The 15,296-nt window shown below is 46.6% G+C and overlaps 1 protein-coding gene across 1 annotated transcript; it reads right to left on the minus strand.

Annotated features, from left to right (window-relative positions):
* Positions 1-5,368: 5,368 nt before the first annotated feature.
* On the minus strand, positions 5,369-14,043 carry LOC143956271 (uncharacterized). Its single transcript, XM_077466479.1, has 2 exons — positions 13,995-14,043; positions 5,369-8,480 (listed from the first exon to the last, which is right to left on the minus strand). The coding sequence occupies exon 2, from the start codon at positions 8,457-8,459 to the stop codon at positions 6,765-6,767; it is 1,695 nt and encodes a 564-aa protein (XP_077322605.1). The 5' UTR covers positions 8,460-8,480; positions 13,995-14,043; the 3' UTR covers positions 5,369-6,764.
* Between the last annotated feature and the right edge of the window lie 1,253 nt (positions 14,044-15,296).

Raw genomic sequence — 15,296 nt, forward strand, 5'->3', positions numbered from 1 at the left:
ACATCTCACCTAAAACTCCATAGTCTCTGGGCTACAGAACTCAGGGACCAGAACTTGCCAAGCCCCGAGCCCCAGTCAATCCCAACAAAGCGTGGACCTAGGGTTGGAGGCTGCATTCCACCCAAACCTCTACAAAAGGACCTTGGAGTGGAACTTGCCAAGCATTAGAAAACCAACATGCTTGTTTCCTTTCTACAAGACCCATATCCTTGAGCTCCTCCCCCTATATGGGTGGGAACCTTAGGTGACAACAGTGCGATTTATGACTCTGTGATCCAGCCTCACCTCTGATTAGTGGATCCTTGCAAGGCAAACTGTGTTCCAACTGCATTTTTACATTGTGACATAGTATTAGCCTATCATATAAATATATGTGATAGTAAAATAAAGTAAGCCTGTACTCTGCCCATAAGTACTGGTGACTTATGGACCCTCCTATAAGTATAAGTGAACTCCGGGTCCAGTTTAAATGTAGATATTATAAATTGGCTGACCCTGTCAGAGTAAAAGGTAACCCTGCAAGAGAAGAGGTATACCAACCTCTTGGATTGGCTTGTTTTCCCATACGTCCCCTCCATTCCAGTTATGTGGCCTCCATCATACTCTTTGGCATTGGACTCATCTGGAATTGTCAGAAGCCTGTGTCTCCCTTAACGTGCCTTGGTTCCATCTTCAGACCTATGCATTACTAGAAGACACAGTAGTGATGCAGGAATCACAGGATGTAACAAAGGTGTGCAATGGGAGACAATGACATTCAACACTAACGGAGTCTGTAGCTCTAGAACAATGGAAAGGTAGGAGACAACGGCCAGCAAAGAGGTGAGTACAACCTAAGCTTCATCATGGCTCCTTACACTCTTACATGAGAAAAAAAAAAAGCTTTAACAGGAAAACTTGGGTCACCAACAAGATGATTGAGCTGCTGACAGTACAGGCGAGTGGTGTTAGGAGATATGGATCATAAGCCAGTAACAGACAAGACATGGGTCTGGATGGTGACTGCTGGTTGAGGATACCTCAATGCAGAAACCGGCTTCCTGGTGGCATGCAAACCCATAGCTAAGACATTGTGAAAACATTCTGAACTGGAGATGGCAGGTTGGTAGTCTGTAGAGTGCTCCACTGGCTGGGGTTTGGGTGCAGTTATGGAGGAGCAGTGATCTTGGGTAAGGGTTTATAGCTCTAGGGTTGTGGAACCCTTTTAACTTACAATAATAATGTCTTATCACATTGATATTTTCTCCTTTTTCCCTCATCTGTGAAGTTCAAACACTGTAAAGCTTCTGTCAGCCTTCCTCTCAAGACATACAATGAAGGCTGGAAATTTCTACATTTTTATTGCAGAAAGTGACATATAGGATTTACTATTGCTGAAGGGAGAAGAAAGCAACAGGAATAAAGAGACCGTGTGGAGGGGGGAGAGAAAAGCAGGAGGAGTGGCAGGACAAACTCTGCTGCCAGGGAGACATAGAAGATTTAAACTTACAAGGCAAGGGTCTTATCTTATCTCTGATAGTCTTTCTCTTTCTCCCTCAGCAGCATGTAAACTTCAACACCGTAAAGCTTCTCTCGGTCTTCCTCTCTAACTGAGCCAAGATATGCATTCAAGGCTGGAAATGTACATATTTTAACTGAAGAAAAGTGACAACTAGTTTTTGAGACCAAGGACAGGTGTGAGCACTTTCGATAGAGAAGCGACTCCTCTGGGCTTCAACAAAATGGTCTCCAGCAAGCAAAAAAAAAACAGGAGCAATGCTGGAGGCAATTTGAAACACACACCAAGTTTGGTAGCATAAATAATAACGTGGAATGTATGTGTTAAAAAAATAAATAAAATACAATTGTTATCAGACTGTTATAGATCAAAAGTTCAGCTTTAACAGTTTCAGAGGGAAAAGTCACCAATGGCCACCTCCATGTGTAGGTAGCCTTCCATGAAAGCGGACGTTCCCTTTAAGAAGTGTTAAGCACTTAATTTACAACGTGCTACAGCTCTCCATTGGTAATAGCATTTTGGATGCCTCTACAACGTCCCACCATTGCAATATTAGATGTAGGTTGGAGCAGAGCCAAGCAATTGAATGTTCTCCCTCTCCCAAAACACTATTGCAAGCTGCTTCTGTCTTCTACAAAAATTAGACTCGTCTTGGCCACCTTATTTAAAAAATTTAGTTACTGGGCATGCCAGCCACAATCTCGCCCCCGATGGTATTCACCCCACTCAATTGAGTGGACTTTACAATTAAAGCTGAAGTTTACGCTGCTCATATTTTGTCTTCCATGGTCCCCCCTCATCTACATGCTAATAACGTAAACCTTCTCATTTTCATTGCATACTATTTTAGACTTAGTGACTGGCCAACCATGGCTGGTGGGAGGGGCCGACAGGGTGCTGTACATAACTTCCTGAAAACATGTCTTCTCTGGGCTTCAACAAAATGGCAGCCTCCAGTAAGACAAAACCAGAGCAATGCTGGAGCCATTGGAAAATGCTCGAGAGTACTCCTCTCAAGATCCCTCAGCCCTGATACAGGTAGGGGGCTGGCTGTTTGGGAGGTGTTATGCAATAATCAAAGTACCTTAATGGGGGGGGGGGTGTCAAGTCTGAAAGGGGGGGGGGGGGCTGTTCCTAGGCAGGCTGCAAATGCATGGAGACCGCTCTAGGTAATGCCCACCTGTGATGCTCAAGGATTGAAAAGAATTGAAAGGGGTTGGAAAGGGACAGTCACAAACTAGTTGCTGGACATCTTTAAGCCAGGATGGCTTTCATCATCTTCTGAATGCACATTAGATGTACAAATGGAACCAACACATTTCAGGGGAAAGCACCTCCCTTCATCAGGGTTTGAATTCAATAAAAGGGAAACACTGTGCTTATCGCTACAAGACAGCAGTACCTGCAAGTTTATTCTAGGGGTAGGCAACCTTAGCAGCTGTAGTGAAACTAAAAATTCCCATCATTCCTCTACCCCTGAAGTCATGCCTGTGGCTGTCTGAATTCTGGCAATGCCTCATGGGACATGTAGTTCCACATCAGCTGCAGCGCTGATGTTTACCCCTGGCTTAAAGTAACACCGCCCTAGCTTGTTTAACAGAACAATAGCTGCACAGTTGTCTGGCACTATATAGAGATCACCGATCCCCACTCAGGCCTTAGTCCCACCTTCAGGATTCCAAAATTTCATTTTTGAAGGAAATAAGTGTTTATAAGACAACGCTGGACCAATATGAAGAGTCTGGTATCTCTGGAGGTGATCCACAATATAGTGCTCTTTAACAGGATCCCACAGGTAGATGAGGGTGAAGGGAAAAGTAGTCCTGATGGGGGGGGGGGGGGAAACGACTCGGCTTCTGTCTGTCTGGTAGCGACTTGAAATTGTTCTGCAAGGTAAATGTAGAGGAGGTAGGAGGCACGCTCGATATGCAGGGGACATCACACTTCAGGCTTTTATACAACCTTTTATTGAAGTCTCACGGGGTACAAATGGAGCCAACGCGGTTCAGGGGAAAAGCACCCCCCCCCCCCCCCCCATCAAAGCTGATATGGCGGATGAATTAACAACTGGCCTGGAACTGGAGAGGAATTGTTACCGGAGCTTTGCAAGTCTGCAGAAAATGGAACAGAGCAAGCATCAGAAGAGCTCCGGAGTAGAGGCTTTAGAGAATAAATTGGTGGGTTTTTGCAATTCTTTATGTCACACAGTGATTTGAGTATTTGCACAGGTTTTTGGAAAAAAATATATTTTTTAATTTTAAAGCAGAAAAACAATACATGACCCATTTTTTTTTGTAAATTATGATGTTGTGCAGAGTAAATACCGTATTTATCGGCGTACTGTATAACGCACTTTTTCCCCCTTAAAATCAGCCGATTGTGAGGGGGGTTTACACGCCGCCAATATACACATAGCCGAGTTTACTCAGCTGGGCTTTGCTCCTCTAACGGTCACGCCCAGTCCCACAACTGGACCTGTGTTATGCCCATCATGGGAGCCGGGCCAAGGGGCGGGACAGCGGGAGGAGCTGAGAGGACCCGAGATACACAGGACATCCGTCTCTGTGTATCTTGGCGGTGCCAATTTGAAACAACCAGCCTGCAATCAGACTGGGCAAGGCTGCAGATGGACACTGATTATTCTGCAATGATGGACAAGGCTGCAGCCGGACACTGATAAGGCTGCATTGACAGGCATTTAAATGTACATTTTTTTTCTCTTAAAATTCCCTCCTAAACTTGGGGTGCCTGTTATACGCCGATAAATTCGCTAGATACAAAACATGCCATGCTTTAAAATTGCACACACTCTTGCAACGGCATCAAAACGAGGTAAATTTTACTATCACAGGAGGCCTGGTGCGAAAATGACTGCCCATGATCTGACGTTCGCGGTGATACCGCACGCGTGGGCACTTACTTTTTTTTTTTTTCGCTGTCTCTTGAATTATTATAATTTTTTTTAAACACTTTTAGTGATGTCACAAGTAATGTAAACATCCCTTGTGACAGCAATAGGCAGTGACAAGTGCTCTTTCTGGAGAGATTCAGGGTCAATAAGACCCCAAATCCCTCTTCTGAACTACAAAGCATTTTATCACATCAAGATCGGTGTGATCAAATGCTATTCATTTTCAAAAATGGCGCCTGTGACAGAGGATTCGTCGTTGATGTCCGGGTAACCCAGAAGTGACATCATCACTTCCAGGCTACTATATAATTGAGCCCAACAAAGCCGATCCAGTCTTTGCTGGGCTCTGTGATCAGCCAGCGGAAGCGCCGGTTGGTCGATCGGGGATCCCCAGTGCAACGGGAGATCCTGATAAAGCCATGGAAGATGGTTGACCTCCCCTCCCGCTGCTTGTAAAAGCAATCCAGTGGCTAGTAAGCTGTTAGGATTGCTTTTACAAGAGAACCAACAGTCCTATAAAACTGTACCGGGGTGATGCCTGCAAGCATCATCCCAGAATAACCACTTGAAGTCCAGTGACGTTGGCAAGTGGGTAATTCATCCGCCACCTCAGCCATGAAGGTGGCGGCCAACACAAGCGCGTTGGCTCCATTTGTACCCTGTGAACTGCAAAGGCCAATAAATACGTTATATAAAAGCCTGAAGTGTGACGTCTCTGTCTATCAAGCATGCCTTCTACCTCGTCTACAAAAAATTGACAGACTCGCCTCCTCCCCTCTCCAATCCTTCATAGAACAGGGTCCTAATAATGAGCTTATATGTATAAGCATAAGAAGCATTGTTCTCTGTGCCACAAGTTGGCGCCATTTTAGCGAATACAATAAAAATTTAAATTCCGTAAGTAATCAAATTATTCCACCCAATTTACTTCAACCCTCCAGTATGAGAATGAGCTTCAGTGAGCAAAAAAATAACCATTTATTATAAACTCCAACAGAAAACACTGACAGACTGGTAACGCTCATCTTGATTCGTTTTCATTTATTGGCCTTTGCCAGTTTGGTGACTACCCTCCAATTTACAGCAGGAGGTAGTCACGCCTTCCTATTCAGCACCGTAGAGGAAACTGCTCGGTTCTATAATTATGTCCGTGATGCTTTTTTGTTGATGGCCGAGTAGTCACCCTTCACTGCTCTATCCAAAAATATATTCAAAAAAGGCTGCGAATACAATAACTGGTCATCTATAATGGTTCTGTTTAATTAAGAAGGCCTGACCTTCAGTAGATATAATACTTCAGCCCCTTCATGATTAATTCCATTGGTTGGATCTGTGCAAACTGGTCCTACTGACGTCTGGAATTCATTTCCATTGGTTGGATCTGTGCAAACTGGTTCTACTGATGTCTGGAATTCATTTCCATTGGTTGGATCTGTGCAAACTGGTTCTACTGATGTCTGGAATTCATTTCCATTGGTTGGATCTGTGCAAACTGGTTCTACTGATGTCTGGAATTCATTTCCATTGGTTGGATCTGTGCAAACTGGTTCTACTGATGTCTGGAATTCATTTCCATTGGTTGGATCTGTGCAAACTGGTTCTACTGATGTCTGGAATTCATTTCCATTGGTTGGATCTGTGCAAACTGGTTCTATTGACCTCATGATTAATATCTGGTGGTTGGATCTATGAAAACTTGTTCTATGGACATCAAGAATAATTTCTGGCGGTTGGATGTACGCAGTTTCCATGAATATCAGGAATAATTTATGGTGGTTGGACCTATGCAAACTTGTTCTGTTGATGTCAGGAATTCATTCCACTGGTTGGATCTATAAAAACTGGTTCTATTCACATTGGGAATTCATTTCCACTGGTTGTATCTTTGAAGGCTGGTTATATTGACGTATTGAAATCATTTCCACTGGTTGGATCCATGAAAACAGGTTCTATTGACATTGGGAATTCATTTCTACTGGTTGGATATATGAAAACTAGGTTTTGTTGAAATTAATTTCCACCGATTGGATCCATGAAAATTGGTTCTATGGACTCCAGAAAATGTATTTGCCAATCACTTGAATAAGGAAAAACATTTTTTTTTTCCCCCAACGAAAGGGTTATTGTTGAAATCCCCTTATGTATATAATGGCACCTAATTTGCATAGAAAGGGCAGTCATAATTCTCCTGAAGTGAGGAGGGTCTTGGAAGTCAGGCTAGGAAGACTCTAGTCCTGGTTGAAATCTATTAGAACAGTCCAATACCTAGCAGACTTCAAATTTATTAACTTATCTATAGTCATCTATTTCCGACTATCTGAAATCCATAGTTTGGGCCCGCAGCACCGATGGGGGTCATTGGCCTTGTTGCTCCCTGATATGAATCTTCTCATGTTTGACCTGATGCGCCCTAGTGAAGAACCATTTCCCGCAGTCTTTGCATGGATATGGCTTATCTCCAGTGTGATACCGCTGGTGCTTTGTGAGTTCTGGGACGCTACGGAAAAACTTGCCACAGTCAGAGCAGCCAAACGGTTTCTCTCCCGTGTGAATCCGAAGGTGCTTGACAAAATCGGGTTTTCGGATGAAAGGCTTGTCGCAATAGGAACAAGTGAAGGGCTTTTGGTCTGCGTGGATCTTCCGGTGGCGGTTACATTCTGAAATGCTGACAAAACTCTTCCCACATTCGGGGCAGGAATAGGGCTTCACCCCGGTGTGCGTTCTCTCATGCACAACGCGTTCAGAGAGACTGGCGAAGCCTTTGCCGCACTCCGAGCAAACGTACGGTCTTTCCCCGCTGTGGATCCTCTTATGCGTCACCAGGCTGGAGCTGTGGCTGAAGCTCTTTCCACACTCGGTACAAGTATACGGCTTCTCTCCAGAGTGAATCCTCTGGTGCGTCACCAGACTAGTTTTCAGACTAAAGCATCTGCCACATTGGGGGCAGGCATACGGTTTCAGCCCAGCATGGACTTTCTTGTGCTGCTTGAGCGATGACTCTGAGCTGAAGCATTTCTTGCACTCTGGGCAGGTGTGATTCTTGGACCCTGTGTGGACAACCTCGTGGGCTTTAAGCGTGGAATTCCTGGTGAAGCTTTTCCCGCATTCGGAACACGAATACAGCCCGTTCTCCTCATGGACTTTTCGGTGCATATTAAGCATCGATCGGACGGTAAATCTTTTCCCGCAATCGGGACAGGGGAAAGGTTTGTCGCCGGTGTGCGTCCTAAAGTGCGCATCTCGGACGCTTTTAAATGTAAAGGCCTTCTCACATTCGGAGCACGTATAGGGCTTCTCTCCCGTGTGAAGACGCTGGTGAACTTTCACCGTCGCTCGGGCAGTAAAACACTTCCCACATTCTGAGCAGGCATAGGGTTTCTCCCCAGTGTGGACTCGCTGATGGATTTGCTGATGGCTGACAAGCATCGAGTGATCTATGAAACACTTTCCACACTCAGAGCAACGGAACGGTTTGCCTTCCAGTTGTTCCGGTGTCTGCTCTTCTTCACTGAGAACATCCTTCTCGCTCGACTCCTCTTTCACAATGATAGAGAAATGCTGGGTGTATTCCTCAGATACAGGAAAGTCTTTGATATCTTCATCAGAGAGAGGTTCCTCTTTGATACGACAGATGGGCCCGGAAGGGTCAGACTTTGGATGACGTTCGTCACCACTTGAGAATGCATCCTCTTTGATACAAGATCTGCGAGTGCGAGGAACAGAGTCCAGGTGGTGTTTTTCATCACTCAACAGTGCATCCTCTTTGATATGAGAGCGAAGAGCTGGAGGAACAGAGTCGGGGTGATGTTCTTCATCACTCGAGAGTGCATCCTCTTTGATATGAGAGCGGAGAGCTGGAGGAACAGAGTCCGGATTTTGTTCTTCATCATTTGATAGCGGCTCATCTTTGATATCATAGATTAGGGTTGTAGGAACAGAGTCTAGGTGATGTTCTTCATCACTTGAGAGTGACTCCTCCTTGATTTCGACAGGGAAATGTTCTTCATCGGAGAATGATTCTTCCTTAATTTGGACAGTTGTGTAATCCATTGTGTGATTTTTCTGGTGGACCTGGTAAAAAAATAAAAAATAAATAAATTATATTGCAGTCAGTTTAATAATTAGATTACTGGACCTTCTCCTCCCATTTACTCCATGGAGACGTTTTTCCCCAAACTCAGAACAAGGAAGTCATGAATGACTTTGTCTTTCTAGTAATCCTCCATCATGACATCCTTGTGTCCTTCTATATACTCCCACTCCTCCATGGAGAAATAGACAGTGACATCCTGACACCTTATAGGAACATGACACACACAATGATACAGTCACCATCCAGACACATCCCTTGTCTGTTACTGGATAATGTCCCAGAATTCCCACCACCGCTCAGCTCTCCTGTCAGCAGCTCAGTGATATGGAACTTTCAGTCTGAGTTTACAATGTTATTGGTAAAACACATGTGGGGCCAATTAAAATGTCAACTGTTAGCTAAAGTAAAGGCTACCCGAGCAGAAACTCCACCCACCAATATGTGACCCTCTGAGGCCATCAAAGCTTCCTGCCTCATCGGTGAACCATTTAAAGGCTCCCCTTATGCCCTGTACACACGGTCGGACATTACAACGACAAAATCCGTCTGATTTTTTCCGACGGATTTTGGCCCAAACTTGTCTTGCATACACACGGTCGCACAAAGTTGTCAGAAAAGCCGATCGTTCAGATCGCGGTGACCTACAACACGTATGATGGGACTATAAACGGGCCAGTAGCCAATAGCTTTTGTCTCGTAATTTATTCTGAGCATACGTGGCATTTTGCCCGTCGGAATTGTCTACACACGATCGGAATTTCAAAAAATCTGATTTTGTTGTCGGAAAATTTTAGATCCTGCTCTCAAACTTTGTGTGTCGGAAATAGTCAGACGGAGCCCACACACGGTCGGATTTTCCTGCAACAAGATCTGATTGCACATTTTCCGTCGGAAAGTCCGACCGTGTGTACAGGGCATTAGTTCTCCATGCCAGATGACGGAGCAGGCAAACACCAGGCCCTTCTTGACCAAAAATTTAAACTACCACACAACAAAGAGACCACACATCATGCCACTTTGCTCTATACCAGGGGTATTGAATTAAAATTCACGGGGGTGTGGACAGTATAATGCCCTTCCAGCAGAGGTCTGAATCACATATCTGTGCTATGATCCTTCACATCACAGCTCCCACCACACCCCTAACATCACAGTTCCCACCTTACATCAGTGTCATCAACCCCCACCCTCCTTAGATCACACCACCCCCTTTTACATCACAGAAACAGAACCAGTGCCCACTTTACGTGCGGCAGGGTGGAGGGCAGCCGGTCTGGGCAGAGAGCAGCCGGTGCGGCAGGTCTGGCCGGAGGGCAGCCGGTGCGGCGGGTCTGGGCGGAGGGCAGCCGGTGCGGCGGGTCTGGGCGGAGGGCAGCCGGTGCGGCGGGTCTGGGCGGAGGGCAGCCGGTGCGGCGGGTCTGGGCGGAGGGCAGGAGATTCCCAACCTATCCTGATAAGTGGGTAATTAGTTGCTAGGACCACCCCAACAAGCAATAACCCCCTTTTAACTGGCAAAGTGAGGCAGCTCCCATCCTCCGCCCAGACGATGGGTGACGTGCTGACGTCACCACACTTCTGCGATTCTGGAAGGACAGTCGGCTATTCATTTATATATACGGTTTTATGCTTTTCAAATGTAAGTGCAATTTTTTTAAGCTACAATTCAAGTGCCATGTGTTTTTACACTATGACGAGTTTGATATTTGGGGAACTCCAATCTGTGCGATATCCCGCGGTCGAACTTTATGCTGTATGGGTTCCAAGGAGGGCCACAGCCTTGACTGAGTTACGCTCGCTTGCTGATCCTATGCTCTGCATATCTCGTGTGTGGTGGGATTTACCAACCTTATACCTTCTCTGGATGGAAGAAGCCCCTGGCTGGGTAGAAGCTGCAAGTGCTATTGACCTCTTTCTATAAGAGGTCCATGCAAGCTGGTAAGCCGGCATTCTTGTTACGGTGGAGGTCACCTTTTTTTTTTTATCACAATTGGACTTTATTTAATATTGTTTTCATTTTATATTTTTCACCGTCATGCAGGTGTAGCGTTTTTGATTAATTACCTGGATGGATTTTTTCACATTAGGACATTCTTTGGATTTTTATTTGATGTACTAAGTATATGTTTAGCGCAGCTCCATTTTTTTTTTTTTTTGTTTATTTAATGCGTCTATCTCACACTTGAGTTGCTGCTTTTGGAAACCTTCACATATCCGAGCAGTTTGTTTTTTCTTTATACTGTATAGAGAAAACACAGTGTAGGTTCCGTTTACCCTTACAAGAGGTTCTCTTGTTGGAAGACCAACAAACCCAACTGATGGTACTAACCTTTGACATTCTTGCCAGTATCTCCGGGGCTTCTGGGAGCGAGCAAACATGTGACAAATGTTCCAGGATATAGTGCCCAAGCTTGAACAGCCAATAATCTGGCTGAATGGTCTCCAAACTGCAGACCTTTTCTTAACTTTATCTGGCCCTTGAGACACTTTTCCATGCACTGACACCAACAACGGGGCACTATTCCTCCCACTGACACCAATGATAGGACATTACATTATTCCTCCCACTGACACCAATGATAGGACATTACATTATTCCTCCCACTGACACCAATGATAGGACATTACATTATTCCTCCCACTGACACCAATGATGGGGCACTATTGCTTCCACTGACACCAACGATGGGGCACTATTGCTTCCACTGACACCAACGATGGGGCACTATTGCTTCCACTGACACCAACGATGGGGCACTATTGCTTCCACTGACACCAACGATGGGGCACTATTGCTTCCACCGATACCAATGATGGGGCACTATTCCATCTGTTGACACAAATGATGGGGCACTATTCCTCCCACTGACACCAATGATGGGGCACTATTCCTCCCACTGACACCAATGATGGGGCACTATTCCTCCCACTGACACCAATGATGGGGCACTATTCTTCCCACTGACACCAATGATGGGGCACTATTCCTCCCACTGACACCAATGATGGGGCACTATTCTTCCCACTGACACCAATGATGGGGCACTATTCCTCCCACTGACACCAATGATGGAGCACTATTCCTCCCACTGACACCAATGATGGGGCACTATTCTTCCCACTGACACCAATGATGAGGCACTATTCTTCCCACTGACACCAATGATGGAGCACTATTCCTTCCACTGACACCAACAATGAGGCACTATTCCTCCCGCCGACACCAACGATGGGGCACTATTCCTCCCGCCGACACCAACGATGGGGCACTATTCCTCCCGCCGACACCAACGATGGGGCACTATTCCTCCCGCCGACACCAACGATGGGGCACTATTCCTCCCGCCGACACCAACGATGGGGCACTATTCCTCCCGCCGACACCAACGATGGGGCACTATTCCTCCCGCCGACACCAACGATGGGGCACTATTCCTCCCGCCGACACCAACGATGGGGCACTATTCCTCCCGCCGACACCAACGATGGGGCACTATTCCTCCCGCCGACACCAACGATGGGGCACTATTCCTCCCGCCGACACCAACGATGGGGCACTATTCCTCCCGCCGACACCAACGATGGGGCACTATTCCTCCCGCCGACACCAACGATGGGGCACTATTCCTCCCGCCGACACCAACGATGGGGCACTATTCCTCCCGCCGACACCAACGATGGGGCACTATTCCTCCCGCCGACACCAACGATGGGGCACTATTCCTCCCGCCGACACCAACGATGGGGCACTATTCCTCCCGCCGACACCAACGATGGGGCACTATTCCTCCCGCCGACACCAACGATGGGGCACTATTCCTCCCGCCGACACCAACGATGGGGCACTATTCCTCCCGCCGACACCAACGATGGGGCACTATTCCTCCCGCCGACACCAACGATGGGGCACTATTCCTCCCGCCGACACCAACGATGGGGCACTATTCCTCCCGCCGACACCAACGATGGGGCACTATTCCTCCCGCCGACACCAACGATGGGGCACTATTCCTCCCGCCGACACCAACGATGGGGCACTATTCCTCCCGCCGACACCAACGATGGGGTACTATTCCTCCCGCCGACACCAACGATGGGGCACTATTCCTCCCGCCGACACCAACGATGGGGCACTATTCCTCCCGCCGACACCAGTGATGGGGCACTATTCCTCCCACCGATACCAGTGATGGGGCACTATTCCTCCCACCGATACCAGTGATGGGGCACTATTCCTCCCACCGATACCAGTGATGGGGCACTATTCCTCCCACCGATACCAGTGATGGGGCACTATTCCTCCCACTGACACCAACTATTTCTCCCCATAATACCAAAAATGAGGCAATATTTAATGCCACAGTCCGGCCCCCTATAGGCTAACAGTAAACTGGCCCTTTGTTTAGAAAGTTTGGAGACCCCTAATCAGTCCTGATCATTGTCAGGTGGGTAGGTGGTGGATAAAGGTAGAGTAGTTACAGAAGGGAACCTGTGCCTAGTGACCCAGATCAGCGACTGAGCATAAAATGCTGGAGGGTCACAGAAGGAAGAGGATGGAGACGAGGGGAAGGCAGAAGCTGGCGACATGGCCTGTGGACCAGGGATGAGCTCAGAGATGTGCAGATCGTAGTCCAAACCCACCTGAGCTATCCCACCAGGAAGCCGTCGCTGGACGGAGCCGAGGCATGCCCCACCCGGCACTTACACACGCCTGAGCTTATCCCTACTCCACCCGAAACATCATGGTGGGTGGAGCTACGAATCCTCTACCTCTATATGTATATTTTTCAAGCGATGGTGCTCCCAGAACGCCAGGCCGTTGGCATCGAAATCAAGAGTCAGCTGGAATGATACACCCCATACAAACCTGACCACACCGATCAGCCATAACTTTATGGCCACTGCCTGATAAAGTGGATAACACGTCTCTCGTTACAAGTGTTATGGCATGACATGAAAAAGTTAGTGGGATACATTACGCAGCAAGTGAACATGTTGTCCCTGAAGTTGGTTTGTTAAAAGCAGAAAAGTGGGCACTGCGGTTTGCTGTGTATGGGGCTGTGTAGCCAGGATGCCCATGCTGACCCATATCCACAACCAAAAGCTCCTACAATGGACACATGAGCATCAGAACCGGACCGCGGAGTGATGGAAGAAGGTGGCCTGGTCTGACGAGACACATTTTTTTCACTTATCTGGGGAAGAGATGGCACCAGGATGCCGTACAGGAAGAAGACAATCCCGCCCCCCCTAAACATCAGTGTGCCACAGGCTAATCTTGTCTTGGAGCCCAGGTCAAGTGTTGTGGAGTGCCTCCGCATTCTGTGACGCAACGCCCCCGCTTTCCCATGCCCCGAAACATAAACAGTGCTCCGCGGCATGCCAAGCTTGGCACAGCCATGGCGAGGTCACCTCCCCCCCCCACCTTTACACACCCCCCAAACCACCTGAGAACCCCCCAAAACCCAGCAACAGGTCCCCAACAATGTCCTCACCAGCCAGAGGCCGACTCCTGCCCACGTTTCCACTCGGCTTTCTATTGCTTCTGGCTGGACCGGAAGTCTCCTTGCATCACATCCGTTCCACCCATTACTTCCTGGCTTTTGCGTTCCAGCCGACTTCCGGCTTCCTCGTTAAAATCTGTATAGGGGGAAGTTCCGAGAGTGGCCGGCAGGTGGCGGCGTCTGACAGCGCTGCGTTCGCTCAGGGAACTGAAGGGGGAGAATGGCTGCATTGTGTAATGCGACCACAAGATGGCAGCAGCGGACAGCACAGAATTCACTACTAGATATTATAATAGGGGAGAGACTTGATAATGTGAATTAATATTGGGATCTCAATTTTTTTTTTTTTTTTTTTTTTTATTTAAAGCAAAATTAAACCCAAAAGCAAACATTAAAGAGGAACTGCAGTCTGCTGACATAATTTATAATAAAAAACATCATTGTTATTCTGAAGCTTCCCTCCAACCACTTTGCATATTATTTTATATATACTTTTTTAGCACTTTATATTTTCGCCTGCACTTTATTGACTGATTTGCACCTTATATATTGGATTGCAGTGGATGCACTTTATTATATATCATTCAGGCCTCACATGTTCATTTGTCATTTGTTATATGTGGCGAATATCACTTTGTTTACAGGTTATTTTCACCTACATCATTAGTATGGTCTTTTAGCCACTCAGGTTATGCGCACAATCATTTATGCTTTGTATACAAAAAAAAGTTGGCCAGTCCCGGGCGGTGTAGAGCGGAGCCCTTAAGACCTATGGTCACTAATACTGTCATTGATAATTTAAATAATTCCCCACCCTTGAGAATCAGACACCCAACTATTCCCACTCCACCACAACAACACACATTGGTTAATCCAGAACACTGTTTCTGTAGGGCTATCTCATGTTTAGTACAGCTTCCCTAGACACAATGTTAGCATAGCTCTCAACTGTCCCTGATTTCGAGGGACTGTCCCTGATTTGGAGCAATGTCCCTCTGTCCCTCTTTCCTCATCACTTGTCCCTCATTTTGCTCTGATCTATATAGTTGTATATAAAATGCACTTTCTATCTTTCAAAAAGTGTTTCCCAATGCTAAACCTTTCATCCAATTACTAAATGACTGCATTTGTAAACTTCAAAAAATAATATAAAGGAATAGTAGTAGTAAAAATAAAGCACTTGTGTGGTTAAAGAGGGATTCCACCTACAAAAAAATTATTAAAAGCCAGCAGCTACAAATACTACAGCTGCTGACTTTTAATAAATGGACACTCACCTGTCCCGGGGTCCAG

The sequence above is a fragment of the Lithobates pipiens genome, unplaced genomic scaffold (assembly GCF_037356315.1).
Source record: "Lithobates pipiens isolate NorthernLeopardFrog02 unplaced genomic scaffold, aLitPip1_a1.2 Scaffold_35, whole genome shotgun sequence".
NCBI classification, from domain to species: Eukaryota; Metazoa; Chordata; class Amphibia; order Anura; family Ranidae; genus Lithobates; species Lithobates pipiens.

Coding starts and splice junctions, on each gene's coding strand:
- LOC143956271 (XM_077466479.1), bottom strand. CDS start 8,459: ATGGATTACACAACTGTCCAAATTAAGGAAGAATCATTCTCCGATGAA.